General features: G+C 48.0%; 1 protein-coding gene across 1 annotated transcript in view; it reads left to right on the top strand.

Moving 5' to 3' along the window:
* Window positions 1-273: 273 nt before the first annotated feature.
* LOC135823775 (chloride channel protein 2-like) overlaps window positions 274-14,766 on the top strand; it is a 24,427-nt gene continuing 9,934 nt past the window's right edge. Inside the window, exons 1-17 of the mRNA XM_065336618.1 lie at window positions 274-701; window positions 1,884-1,992; window positions 3,299-3,427; window positions 3,650-3,778; window positions 4,401-4,486; window positions 6,145-6,192; window positions 7,403-7,480; window positions 7,866-7,944; window positions 8,352-8,477; window positions 9,060-9,144; window positions 9,831-9,938; window positions 10,359-10,443; window positions 11,295-11,465; window positions 12,001-12,070; window positions 12,794-12,892; window positions 14,060-14,128; window positions 14,561-14,589. Of these exons, the coding sequence (XP_065192690.1) occupies window positions 612-701; window positions 1,884-1,992; window positions 3,299-3,427; window positions 3,650-3,778; window positions 4,401-4,486; window positions 6,145-6,192; window positions 7,403-7,480; window positions 7,866-7,944; window positions 8,352-8,477; window positions 9,060-9,144; window positions 9,831-9,938; window positions 10,359-10,443; window positions 11,295-11,465; window positions 12,001-12,070; window positions 12,794-12,892; window positions 14,060-14,128; window positions 14,561-14,589 (1,590 nt within the window). The 5' untranslated portion in view covers window positions 274-611. The remainder of the gene's footprint in view (window positions 702-1,883; window positions 1,993-3,298; window positions 3,428-3,649; window positions 3,779-4,400; window positions 4,487-6,144; window positions 6,193-7,402; window positions 7,481-7,865; window positions 7,945-8,351; window positions 8,478-9,059; window positions 9,145-9,830; window positions 9,939-10,358; window positions 10,444-11,294; window positions 11,466-12,000; window positions 12,071-12,793; window positions 12,893-14,059; window positions 14,129-14,560; window positions 14,590-14,766) is intronic.

The raw sequence follows: 14,766 nt of genomic DNA, 5'->3' as shown, positions 1-14,766 counted from the left end.
TCAGAGAAGAACCTCCGTAGATCGTCGCCCTTTTCCTATTCTGCACCCATGCCGCCCACTTCGCCCACGATTTCCTATCTGCACCGGTATGGCTATGGCCATGGGTCTGGTTGGTAAATCTGCTCTGCTACTTCTACCCAATAAATATGTATGGGGATATTCGTGTATTCGTTTAGCGTGCGGTCGGAACCACTGAGTTGGTTCACCACCCATCTCCGTTCTGTGTGGCACAGCTCTGTGTTCGCGCATCATTGATCTTTCAAGGGCACAGGCCGTGTTGTTACTTGTTTCTGCTGGCCAGCGCTGGTCTTGCTGTCGCGAGTTGGTTGGATACGCCGAGTCAACGATGAAAGGAATCGATAATCTGCACGATTGAAACTGCACGATGGTGGAATGCACTGTCAGAGGCTCGGCGGAGATCTATAGATAGTACACGACTGGCGGGACGAAGATGTGGAAGCCGAGCCAACAAATTTCGGTCGACCTCAGAGCACTACTGACATTATCTTCTAGCCACGTCAAGGAGTTTGAATGCCAGACGGAATGCCAAACAAACGAAGGCCTTTACTTGGTCGCCTCTCGAAGACCTGAAGATTGGCAACAATTCGAACATGGCGGACGGAATGGAGGAGCTGCTGTTCGCCACTGTGGAGGCTCGCCAACGCAATGGTGGACAGAGCAGCCGCAAGGAAGGCTCTAAGGTAAAATAAAAATTAAGAAAAGAAGACCGGATATTGCTGGTGGTAGAGTCTACGGTTTATGCCCGCGCAGAACCTTACGGGAAGGTTTCCAGGGGAATAAGTGTAGAGTTCGGCATGGCTACTCCCTGACTTGACCTCATACCACCCGATGTATCACACGCCTCTTGCGCCAGCAATAACCTGATAACCATGATAACCTACTTACACTAAGCCACGTGTTAATGTTGTAGCGCCTTGTGTCTGTAGCATTAGACGACGCTTTCGCTGCAAGTAATTATCACTTATTTATCAGTTATTCCGTTCCAGAAAAGGGTTTCTTATCTTGCAAGGGTTTGATGACTTTTATCTTTCCCAAATCATTGCCGTTCGATGAATAATTACAATCTTGTAGTACCTCATCACCGTACCAGCTAGCGTGCATGTGTCAAAACGCAGTGGTCACTGCTTGCTGTGAAAGATTGCATGAAGAACAAATTATCAAAAGGAAACAAGGAAAACGGCGGGGCGCAAGTTAGTTATGCGTTAGACTTAGAGCCCACCAACTGAACCGGATTTTGAACAGTTAGATGTGCACAAGGTAATGTTAGCACCAGACTGACAAGGAGTACTTGCTGCGGAATGTCTCAGTACTCCTTGCCGGTCTAGTGCTACCTTGTGCACGTCTGACTGTTCAAAATCTGGTTCAGTTAGTGCACCCTAACAAATAATCAAGTTACTTTATACGGATGATATCCAGGTCCTCAGGAGCTTCCCGTGAACCTTGTCCGGACTGAATGCTGTTATTGGTCTTTTGACAAATCTTCTCTGGACAGAATATACATGTACAAGCAATTTGGGGTTGTTTGCTGGCACCACATCAGCCATGCACACATCCCCTGCAACTAAAGAAGGAGCCATCATGTTATGCAGTGTGGACCTATAGAATTACGTGTCATGAAGATGATCAGTACCCCTTTTCTCCCTCCCTACTCCCCTTATAAGCGGATTCGATTGTATGAGTACACGTGACAATCGCTGCCAATCATGGGAGTTGTCTGGACACAAGCGCTGGAGGTGACAGAGATGATCTGTCTCCCCATCCACCACAGGACAAAGTCACCGGCGTGCTTCTGTGACAACAAGGACCTCTGCAACGATTGTACTTCCTGATCTCCAGTCTGGCGTTTGGTTCTTGTGTGACAGGTGTACACGAAATACCTGCGCGAGGTCAGTGCCTCTGCTAAAGACCGGAAGGCGGCCGTCTTTCAACCACCGCATGGCAGCAGGACAGGCAGCACGGCGCGGGGCTCGTGTAAGTATAGCCAGGGGTGAATCCGGAAATCTCTACAGCGGGTTCCAGTTTAGCCAAACCTGAATAGCTCATACATGTGCGATTTCCTGTAGTACATTTGCGAAATTTAGGGGAATCCCCAGAACCCCTGGATCCGCCCCTGGTGGCTGCTGTGTGGTGAAATCTGGAGGGATTATGCCACCATGTACACACGTAACAGTTTCTATTATGTGGCTGCAACTACAGCGCTGCTCAATGAAATCCGATCACATGCGTCAAGTAGCAGTTTGCGCCTTGCACCATTCCGCAGCCCAGTGTTCGCAGGTCCAGGGCCGTGCAACGCCCGCCGCGTACTTGAGTGACTCTATCAGATGTCCTTAAGCACTACTGTACGCGGTGATTTTTTTCTGGCACCCATGCACCGGTCATGCCTAAACCGCATGGAGGTTTGGTTATGATTGCCTGAGACGGTGATGGTGTACATTGAAACACACATGGACCGGCGTCGGACATAAGAGCTAGCTGTTAACCCTTTTGACCAGAAAAGAACTGCCGGAGACGGATTGTGAGCGCTGAATTATCGGTAATGCGATGAACGCTGGTAAGGTGTTGGCAGAAATCTGCTTGTTGAGAAATCGTGCCGGAAATCGATTCAGCCGGATAAGAGATCTGACTGTGTGCACGTTGTAGTGCACCTGGAAACCTGTCTTCAGTAGCTACTCCCTGGCACTCAGACAACTGATCTTTAGGCACAGGCCGTCTTAACGAACCTGAGGTCTTATACACAGGTGATCTTTATATGCAGGTGGTCTGTATACTGGTGGTCTGCATAATATACAGGTGGTCTGCATACACAGGTGGTCTGTTTATACAGGTGGTCTGTGTGTCAGGTGGCCTTTATATGCAGGTGATATTTATAGACAGGTAGTCTTTATAATTATACAGGTGATAATTATGGACAGGCGGTCTTTATGTTCAGGTGGTCTTCCAGACAGGTCGCAATACGTGCAGCAGGAGTACTGATTTTTCCCTCAGAATTCAGTTTTGATCCCTGTCTACTTGTCTGGACACTCCGCCTGGATTCAGATAAAGATTTGAGCGTAGACCGGGGTGTATTTGCATGCTCCTATCAATCGTACGCGCATGATGTCCATCTACATGTACGTGATTAGAAAAAGGCTTTCGCACATGGGCAGCACCGGGGGCCGTACACTTGCCTTGGTCTGATCCTTCCGACTGTGCTGACTTTTATTGTTGTTATTCCGCAATCATAATAACATAGCGCCAGTATGCATGTGATGCTGACTTGGCTATCTCCTGACTGTAGGCTGGCAGAGGTTTGTCAAGTTCTTCGTCACCCGCATCGGCGAGGACTGGCTCTTCTTGCTGATTCTCGGCGTTGCCATGGCGTTGCTCAGCTTCTTTATCGACTACGCTATCGGCAAAGTCAGCAACTGTAAGCTTTCTGGGTCATATTTTGGCCCTGTGGGTTAGTAGTAGTACTTGCCCGTTGGCGTATGAGTTGGTAACGAATCCCAGAACATTGGTAATACAAGTCAATTAGGTGTAATGATCTCACGTATCAGTCAGTCGCTGTGACAATTCACCTGCCCTGCGTGTGATCTGTGGTGGAATGTGCGGGCGCTAACGATCTCCATTCTGGTGTCCTGCCCTGCAGTTCACGTCTATCTGTACTACTTACTGGAGGACTACATGGCCGCTCAGTTCTTTGTCTGGATTCTCTACCCGCTGTTACTGCTGATGTTCGCCATTGCTTGGACCAACGCCATTGCACCGGTCGCTGCAGGTGAGCGGAGAGCTGCGCCATATCTACTATACCCTGCAATGTTGGGATCTGATTTGGTATCCCCTTCACGGTCTTATCCGAGAATGACAGGTCACAGGGTATGCAGCCAGGCTGTCAAAAAGAGGGTTACGTACACATGCATACTAGTATAAACCTGCGGAGCATAGACAACTGAATTAGAGTACACGTGTAGTCTAATTCAGTTGTCTGTGCTCCGCAGACAAAAACATTTTCATGTTTTTTCAAGGCTTTCGGCAATAAATGGGGGTTTGTCCGCACCCTCCGACCCCCCTGGCTATGTGCCTAGCCATGTTAGTTGACAAACAGGGTTGCAAAGAACCGGTACACACCACTGCGAATGCGTGTACAAGTAGCTCCCAAAGAGCAACGAACAGCGCACAGTGGACACCCGGTGTTTGCAGTGCTGTCTTTGAAACCGGCGGCCGTTTTCATACAGGTCCGGGAGTGGGAGTGCGTGCCGAGGTATTGCCTGGGATAGGAGGTTACATTCTAACGTTTTCTACATGATATGCTGCAGATGCGTCGTCAGTTTCATAATTTTCCTTGCTGGCATCTCTTGCTCCTCTTACTCGTCTACCAAATCTTTTTGTGTTGTTGCTAGGCTCTGGCATTCCAGAAATGAAAAGCGTTTTGAGAGGCGTGGATCTTCCGCACTACCTGTCCATGAAGGCGTTGGTTGCCAAATCAGTAAGTACAGTCTAAATCTTGCTAGCTGACTGCATTGCTGTGCTGCCTCTACTGAGCTCTGGTGTGGGGACTCCAGTGTAGTATCGCATGTTGCAGGGAATGACGTCTAAAATAAACCTGCCCACACAGCGCTCCCTAAGCTGTGTGGACATTCGTGCCTCTGACTCTGGTGCGTTCATTGCAGAAATAATGATCTCTTCAGCGTTTTCCCTTTCCATTCCCTTAACGCTGATGAAAACTTGATCCACTGGGGCGCCCTGCATCATGAATAGTGTGTATGCGAAGTGTGTGGTACAGCAAGGGTTTTGCATAGTTTCACAGGAAGCTCTCATTCGGGGGCACATGTACGTGCCCGTAAAACCACCAATCACTGCAGTGGTAACTGGATGATGATTCTTTGTAAATGTCAGCGTCACGCGTTTCACTTGCTCTTTTGCAACGTTTCCGCCAGCTCACTGCGCGGTCGTTGCTTCGCCTGTCTAGGGACTGCTGAGGCAGGGAAGGATATAATTATGAGCCGTGATCAGCAAAAACAGACCTATAGGTCAAATTTTTCAAAATGGCTTTTTGCTGGAAATTGTTTGTTTGTATACAAGCTACAGAACAACAAGGACAATCAAGGCTTGTTTGCTGCTACTTTAAGTTTCATGCTTACGCAATCATCAGGCAACATGAAGATCGGGTGCCGACCATGCCGGTATATATGCCAGGAGAGGGTGGTATAAAAAGCTGTGTGAGACTGTGGGGGCTAGCGCAGTAGCGGTGATGTTTTAGGCAGGGGGCTGTGTGCAGAGTGTGTGGTTGTTGAAGGCAGGGGCTAGCAGTGCAGTGTGAGCGCGAAGTGTGTGGCTGGTGTGGGCAGGAGGTGGTGAACAATGCGTGTGGATGTTGTAGGCAGGAGGCTGTAGAGCTAGCAGTGTGATAATAGCGCAATGTAAATGGATATGTCTGGTGTGGGCAGGGTGTTATGAGCAAGGTGTGTGAACGTGAATGGTGTGGGCAGGAGGCTGTGGAGACATGTTTAGGTGACACCGTGGTTTTTTAGGAGATACTTGTTCTCGTGTCGGCACTTGGACACCATTTCGGAGCGCTTGTTGAGGCTGGACGGTGACCCTAGCGTGTTCAGGATGTGATACTTTTCTCTGGTACAGAGGGAACACCGCTTCGTGATGTTGGAGTATGCCCGGGCGCGATCTTTTATCCTCCATTCGACTTCGTATTGGGCGTTGGATTTCTTCAGCTTCCAGATGTAGTTGGAGAACTCAGTGCAGCTGGAGTACTTCTCGTATCTTGTTGTAGTCATGTGGTTGGCATGGCGTGACTTGAATGGTGGCGCCGACATACCGGTGTATTCCTTTGTATACAAGCAAACAATTTCCAGCAAAAAACCATTTTGAATGGGTTTTTGGACGAATTCGATGCTGCATTCAGTGCTCCGAACCCAATCTCCGGCCAGCGAAATCAACGTTCAAGATGTCCGCACACCAATATGTGTGTATGCACACAGAGCTAGCAAGTCTCTTGGTAGATCATGATTGAGTACTGTATGTAGTGTTGCCCACAAGTAGAATGCATTGTGCTTAGCCTGTGTTTAAGAACGGCAACCAACGGAATAGGTTTGTGCTTTTTCATGTTGTGTCTGTCGTGTGTCTCTTTAGGTGGGACTGATAGCTGGACTTGGCAGTGGGATTCCTATTGGAAAGGAGGTAAGAATTGCAAACAAGTACATGTATAGTTGATGTAGTACATCACGGCTCAGTCGCTGGACAGCTGTTAATTCCAGTACCTGAGAAGTACAGTGAAACCTGTCTAAGACGACCGCTCAAGGGACCTTCGAAAATGTGGTCTGTATTACCAGGTGGTCTCCTTATCCAGGGTCATTTGACTGGAAATAACATCCCTTGGTCCTGGTTTCGGTGGTCTTCTTGGACAGGTGGTCACCTTATCCGAGTGGTCTCCTGATAGGTTTTTCTGTAGTTCTGATCCGCAGAGCTCAGGATCACTGCACGAAGGTCGAAGAAGAAGATGTAGAGATCACTGTGGTAGCCAGTGAAATCCAAACCCTGGTTTTCACTGTAGTAGCCAGTGAAATCCAAACCCTGGATTTCACTGTGGTAGCCAGTGAAATCCAAGCCCTGGATTTCACTGTGGTAGCCAGTGAAATCCAAACCCTGGATTTCACTGTGGTAGCCAGTGAAATCCAAACCCTGGATTTCACTGTGGTAGCCAGTGAAATCCAAACCCTGGTTTTCCTAGCGGCCCAAAAGTAGTTCTGTATGATCTGTGCGCGGTGAAAACCATGCAGCACAGCGCATGGGGAGGCAAGCCGGTGCTCACCATACCAGGACCATCTTCATCTTTTCTGCGAGAACTGTAGCAATACGCCCGGTAAGAAGGCAGATTTTGCCTGTGCGTCTAGTGAAGTAAAAAAAAAAAAAACGCTAAACAAACAAACAACTGACAAACAACCATATGAACGGCAGGCTGTTGACTTTACTTACCACCAGTGTAGGTGCCCGTCGTAATACTTCCATGGCTATGACTTCTGGCTGATCGCCATGCCAAACTTCCCCAAACGATCCTCAGGTTTACTTGCATCGTACGTGCAGTTAAACCTCTCAAGGCGACCACTCTGATCGGGCGACCACCTGTCCTAGAGGACCACTACAACTGAGATCAAGTCCAGTCGTTCCCGGTCAAATTACCCTTGGGAAGCTAGGTTTGATTTGTAGCAGGCTTCTACATAGAGGGGGAGGACCGGCAGAAGCAATAGAGTCATAAATATATGACTCCAAACATCACATGTATCTAAGTGCGGCGCTGTCTTGGACTGGCAGTATGGAACCTGTCAAATAGGCACTATGAGTCAGTCTACAATTGTTGTTAAGTGTATGGTGTTTGTTTTCATCTGTATAGGGTCCATTCGTACACATGGCAAGCATCTTGGGCCACAATCTCAGTCGCATCTTGACCAACATCAACACAATTTACTTGGTAAGGCATTGGGCACCAAGCTGACCGATCCCAATGACTGTGATCACCGTATGCACTGTCTGACTAGAAACTGTTAGCCGGACAACTGTGATTGTCAAACGCTTGTGTACGAACAATGTTCAGTGAGAAGCAATTTTGGATCATGTGATGCATAAAAGACCATTTGGAATGGATAAACAATGTTGGTAACGGATTAGTCCGCTCTTCCAGTACCAGCTTTGAATCAGGCCGGATTGAGGAATGTTATGAGAGTATTGCTGTGTCTCTTCAACAGTACCGCTTCGTGCACACATGCTGAGCCTCCGTGGTGGCGGATTGCTGCATTCAATATAGGTTTTATGCCTCTTTGTTTTGCTGGTATGATATGACGATTCTCTTCCTGCAGAATGAGAGCAGGGCGTCGGAGCTTCTGGCAGCTGCATGCGCCGTTGGAGTGTCTTCGAACTTTGCAGCGCCTGTGGGAGGTCTGTACATCACCTTCTTCTGCATGTGCATGGTGTAAACCTTGTCGGAGATGAACTGCTCGTTATGCAGGTTAAGCAAATGACATTATTTGTACGTGCTTTGCATTGAGTGAGAAACCACTGAGTGCTTGTGATGCCACTGCATACACGACACCTCAAAAGATGATGTAATGGAATGACGTCATCATATGCATTATAGCGAGTGACAAACCAGTGCTTGTGATACCACTCCATTCAAGACACATCAAATGATGATGCAATGGAATGACATCATAAGGCTTTTGTATTGAGCCACCTTTACCCATAATTACGATTATATCCTAGTGTCGAATGCAGACCTTACAAATGAAACAGGGACTCTGTCTTTAGACCCAGAATGTAATGTTCTTTTCTCTCTGTTTCCGCAGGTGTGCTGTTCAGTATTGAAGTCACCTCCACCTACTTTGCTGTTCGCAACTACTGGCGTGGCTTCTTTGCTGCCATTTGCAGTGCATTCTGCTTCCGATTCCTGTCCTTCTGGGTCACCAACCAACGTAAGGAACGGGGCACTAGATAATAGAGAGGTTAAGCTACACGTTAGTTTTGACGTGACGCGGAAATTCCGCTCGCGCACTGGAAAGCGATGCGAGAAAGCTGCATCTCACGTCGAAATTTGGCTTAGTCCTGGAACTACTGACCCTACTGTTTTTCTACGTCCCGGCCCTGTTGGTGTGTATTTATGACTTTTACCTCTGTACTTGTACAAAGTCCTACGTGGAAAATCCAATGTATAATGTTCCCTTCACGGTTGGATTCAACAGGGCGGGGGGGGGGGGGGGGGGGAGAGAAGTCAGAATACCCCAGACCTGTACCATCCAAATCTGAAGCTGCGATAGGAAACAAGGACCCAATGTATGACTGCCATGTGACAATGATGTGTAATCTTCACAACCCTAGTTTTATCATGGTATTCCACTGAGCAATGTGTACTCGCAACCGGGGGTTTAATCGCCTTTTAACTCGGAAATCCAGGCCCCAGGTACAAAGGCGTCGACATTTACCCGGTAAAATGCTGTGATCCTTTTGTGCCAACCATCTGACTGTCATGTTACATGATATGTGCTATTCTACTCTAGCGACGATGACCACTCTGTTCACGACTCACTTCCGCCAGGACGTTCCGTTCAACCTGCCGGAGCTGGTGGCACACATTATCCTGGGGTACGTAATGCGTGCGCCGTCCGTTCTTGATCTTGCACGTTGGCTTTTACACTGTACCGCGTGCATGGGTTGGTAGATGCCCAGCAGTCTATCTAGCATCCTGTTTGTGATGATGTAGTTGATTTCTTTGTGCTATGTAGTTTGAGCTATCAAGCTTGTGCAGGCATACTAGTAACCGGTACATGGGATGAGTTTGAAATACACAGAATTTTTGAACTGGGCCATATTCGAATTACACGTATCGGTACTTGAAGTATTATAATGGATCTCACCACCACTGCCGTTGTGCTGCTGCCTTCACTATATAGCTACTGTAGTGTCTTTTATAAAAGCCTGTCTCGTATAGAAGCCTGTCTCGTATAGGAGCCTGTTCTGAATAGAAGCCTGTTCTGAATAGAAGCCTGTTCTGATTTTTAAGATATACTGTCAGCACCTGCATAAGCCTGGTTTTAGTCTTGACATACATGCACATAGAGATACATGCTTTGAATAGAAGCCTGGCGCTGGCATCGGCTTCTACAGGAGTACGCACGGCTTTTATACGCGACATTACGGTATGTGTCTCTTGGTGTTTTTGTTGTAAAAAAAACTGCATTGGTATTCATCAGTGTAAGTTCACGGTTTTCCTCTAGGCTCCTGATGTGCAGCGAAACTGTTCTGTACTTGTGTTGTGATGTTTCCTTCAGTGCGGCCTGTGGGGTCCTGGGAGCTCTGTTCGTCAAGCTGAACCGGACGTTTGTGCTGTATCGGCGGCGCAAGGCCGGAACCGGAATCTGGAAGCTGCTGGATGCAAAGTTAGTAGCAAAGCAGGGCGCACCTCATTGAGGAATGGAGTGGCTATGCCTATTGTGTTGCTGGAAGGACAAACCCTACTCTTTAGGGGTTTTTGGTGGGAGGGGGGGGGGGGGGTAGTCTTGCGAGTATCAGCTAACTATAATAGCTGGTGTTTGAGTGTTCTGGGTGCCACTTAGCACAGCAGTGGATTGTTAATATGAATTTTGTAAACTAATTTTCGCAAGAACGTGCATGTGTAGAATTGGAAGGGAAGAGCGGAAAGTCGTACAATGTAACTGTTGAAGAGCGCCGGAACAATAATTATAATGAGCGCATACTGCCATCTTCCTTCTCTCACTCTCTCTCTCACTCTATCCGTCTCTCTCTCTCTCTCTCTCTCTCTCTCTCTTTCTCTCTCTGTCTCGTGCCGCTGCATCCAGTCGCTATGTGTTCCCTATGATCTGGGTACTGGTAATCATGTCCCTTCAGTACCCTGCTGGACTGGGCAAATACTTTGGTGGCGAGGTAAGCATTGACTAACGTAGGGTGAATCTAACCCTGCTTTGGTTCTGGAGTGTTCAGAATTTGCTAGAGAGGTCGTCGGAATGTACGGAGTGATTTATATTTTGAAAACTCCTTCCCCGGGGCTGGTGCAGGCAGAGCAATGTGAAAAACCCAATGTTAACCACGGCGAAAAATGCTCTATTTCTTGTAAAGTTATTAGCTCTTCTGCTTCATTGGGAACTGATGTTTCGACTGCTCCCACGATTTGGATCCGAATCTGGATTAACCAATCAAACACAACCGTAGGATGGGATTAGATTGGTTGTCATCACGTGATCAGCCAAAGAGTGCATGCAGTGGTGGTGGTAGTGTGGCAAACCAAGGCTTTGACAAGTCGGTGTACGGAGAAGATTGTGATTTTTATGAGCAATGCATGCCACTACACTCCATGTAATCCCTTTCCCTGTGTAGTATTACACCCTGCGTACATGCTCGGACTTGGTGCGTAGGCCTGCATGGCCACACGCTCGCCTTATATTTGCGATGGCTACCCTTTCGTTTATCAAGGGGGCATCTGCTGGATATTGACCTCCCTTCTGTCATCTTCATTGGTCTTGGATGTGAGAGCTCGCTCTGCCATCTTCATTGGTCTTGGATGTGAGAGCTCGCTCTGCCAGTCTTAGCAGTCCACAGTTTTTGTTTTGTTTTTGTTTTTAATTTATTTTAGTTTGTTGCCTCAACAGTGACAATGTACAACTTCAAAGATGGTTGAACAGAAAACAAAATATCTGAGGGTCATCAGAAAAGGAGAGAGACAGAGTAAGAGAGAAAAGAATGGTGACTGTTGCTGTATGTGATGTTGTCCTGTGCAGTTCCCTCACAAGAAGGCCTTGACAATGATGTTCAGTAATGTGTCCTGGCACAAGGCAGCGACTGACGCCTCGGCGTACCCCGGTCAGGAGTCCGAGGTCAAACAGCTCGTGGACGCCTGGGCCACGCACACCAACCTCTTCTTATCGCTGGTGCTCTTCTTCGTCATCAAGGTAATTGGTCTAGTGCTGGGGACAGCAGTACCAAGCAATCACTGCGTGAATGTGTGCAGACATACTTCGAAGTACACCATAGGTAGTACCCTATATAACCACATAGGTGAAATATCTAGGCCTGCTCGTAGAGGATTCGATAGTGAATGCTGCTGTCTGATGATCGCTGAAATGCGTGAAACTTAAAGTTACAGCTACCCAGCCTTCCGCCTCTGTTGTGTGTGTATACTGCTCTGTACATTCGTACATTGAGCACTCTACCTCGAGCTGCCTAGGCCGGCCTTGTTTGTAATCATCAAGGTGATGTTTTTCGTGGAGCACCAGCATCACAACCACTGGCTTGCCACTCCAGAAAACTACCCGGTATGCATTTCACAAAGTGATCCTGGGAACATACAGTCACGTGTGTTAGAGCATGCCTAGGAATGGTGTGCTTAGCGCCAGGGTTGAACCTTTCTACTTGTGTAGATGTGAAGCAATATTGAAGGTGTCCCTGGCCCTGTCTTCGGCTGTTTTTTCTCTGTACATGTTGTAGTTTGTGACGGCGGCTGTGTCAATTACTTTACCGGTGCCTGCTGGTGTTTTCTTCCCCGTCTTCCTTCTGGGTGAGAGGTCATTGCATCATGTCACGAGAACTGTGCGGCTTTCCTTGTTTAGTATGACTGTGTGTGTTGTTGTTGGTGCTGGTGGTGATGCTGCTGTTGCTCTGCTGGTGGTGGTGGTGGTGCTGCTGGTGTTGTCGTCGTCGTCATTGTTCATTATCGGTCCTACACGTGCTGTCCTAGAGACCACCTGATGAATAAAAAATGATTTTTTTGTGCAGGGAAGTCCCTTCTGGCTTGTTTAGCTGCAATGCCAGTATGCGCATGTAACCAAATGCAGCAAACTTCAGCCGACTATAGAACCGGTTCTCTGAACTTGTATACATGTACTGGAACCAATGGTAATGATATATTATCACACACCATCGAATTGGTTCAAGTTGCACATATGAAGAGAAGTGGTCCAGTCGGATTGTTTCGTAGGCCTTTTCAAAACAGTTCATTGCCGAAGCAATCACCAGACGCGCCTGGTTGTGATGAAGCCGAAACCCAAGGTCGGCAGAGCATCCCAGACCACGCCACCACTCCCCTTATTCATGGCTCACACATGACGGGTTTACGTGGCTCTAGTAAGACAACTGATTATAAACCACGTCGACTGATCACCAGTAAATTGAGTTATAACGGTACATGGACTTTGAAGTACATAACTGCTCTAGCAGCTAGTAGTCCTTTGGAACAACCGTTCTGCTGTCTGCTCTCTGCTCTCTGCTGTCTGCTCTGCAGGTGCAACATTTGGACGTCTTGTGGGCGAGGTTACCACACTGTTCTATCCACAAAGCTTGGCAGCCATGGAAATCTTGCCCGGTGGATACGCGGTAGTGGGTAAGGGAATGTTGAGGGGTGGAAAAGTGCAGCAAATACTAGTACATGTAGTTGTCCGCATCGAGCTCAAGTCCTGATGCGGTTGTACGCATTCGCGTGCTTTGATGTTACAATGTGTGTTGGTCTGCGGCGTTTGTGTACTGTGGTCTGGTGCAGGTGGTGCAGGTGTGCTTTGCGTGACTGCACCATTATGGTTGTGTGTGTGTGTGTGTGTGTGTGTGTGTGTGTGTGTGTGTGTGTGTGTGTGTGTGTGTGTGTGTGCGTGTGTTTGCATGTGCGTGTGCTTGCCTGCTTGCATGCTTGCATATGGGTGTGGGTGTGGGTGTCTGTCTGTGTGCGTGCGTGCGTGCGTATATGTATGCATGTAGTGGTACACATAGCCGTAGTCATGCAGGGGCGTCGGAAGGAGTTTAAGATTGGTGCGGCGAAAGTGTGAGAGGGGGGTCCGGGGGTCTTCCCGCGGGGAATGTTTTTGAAAATTGGGCCTAAAAAGCCTTATAGAATAATAAAAAGAATATGCATGCTGATGATACACCGCATTGTCGATGTAAAACATGGTACCTGGACAAGAGTCGACAAGCCACCAACAAGGTTGAAATGTAAAAAAATAAATAAAAATTCGAAAATTATTGGTGCGGCTTTGGCCGCACCTGCCGCACCGGTTCCGACGCCCCTGTCATGTGACCCACGTGATAGCCATCTTGTTGCTCAGTGTCTTGTTGTTTCTTTGTTGGGGACGTTTGCACTGTTTATGACCAACAGAAATGGCAGTTGAGCCAAATGAGGGATAGAAGTAATGGTCCTTCCTTTGACCAGACAAGATCGTACGACACGTGTAGACACCAGCATAAATAATCCACCAGTCCACCACCAGCAACACTCCACGAGAACAAGTACTGTTAAGTAGCGCGAGAGCGCCCCACCTTGTTTGTGCAGGGAATAGTGCATGGCAGAGTGCAAAAATATTTCATGAAAAGATCAGCTTCTTGCTGTGGGTCACGAAAGGACGAGTTAGTGGGGCGCTCTCGCCGTATTTTACGGTAATTGCTTCTGACAAGCTTATTTTTTTTTCTTTTTTAAAGATCACGGTAACTCATCAGATGTGTGACGGCTGTGTGATGTGCTATTAAATACCTTGATTCTACTGTACATGTGTTCTGTGCACAGGAGCTGCTGCTATGGCCGGCGCTGTCACTCACACAATCTCGACCGCTGTGATTGTCTACGAGCTAACAGGTATGGTTGTGATCCAGCCGTCAACGTGCACGCCCAGTGCTTGCTGGTACAAAGTATGCACGGTGAACAGAAGACGCGAAAGACGTTGTGTGGCATGCCGGCCTAGTCTAGGTCACGGTTCCGTTGCTTTCGTCATGAGTACCCTTGCAAATGATTCGAGTAACAGTGTCGGGCATTTGGGGAATTTCGTCCATTTTGGCCTAGTCTGCCTTGCCGTCAATGTTCGTGTGTTCAACTGTTGATTGCTCCGTGTGTGTATGTGTGTGTGTGTGTGTGTGTGTGTGTGTGTGTGTGTGTGTGTGTGCCGGGTGTGTGTGTGTGTGTGTGTGTGTGTGTCTGCATGTGTACGTGTGTCTGTATGTGTGCGTGTGTGCATCCGTGTGCGTGTGTCCGTGTGTGTGTGTGTGTGTGTGACTGGCTGTGTTTCTACAGGGCAACTGACTCATATTATACCAGTGATGGTGAGTACGCTGAGTCCGTGCAGCGTGACATCATGGCTTTGCATTTTCCGCCATTCTCACTGGTTGTACGGATAACAGGACAGACCATGCAGAACTGTTGGCGGGACTCAGGCGTTTTAGTTCAATGACCACCCCCCCCCTTCCTCTCTAAATCTTTCATAAAGTAACTGGCTGCAT

The sequence above is a fragment of the Sycon ciliatum genome, chromosome 8 (genome assembly GCF_964019385.1).
Source record: "Sycon ciliatum chromosome 8, ocSycCili1.1, whole genome shotgun sequence".
Lineage (NCBI taxonomy): Eukaryota > Metazoa > Porifera > Calcarea > Leucosolenida > Sycettidae > Sycon > Sycon ciliatum.
Note: the sequence above shows the minus strand (reverse complement) of the source record. Positions and strands in the feature narration are given on the sequence as shown.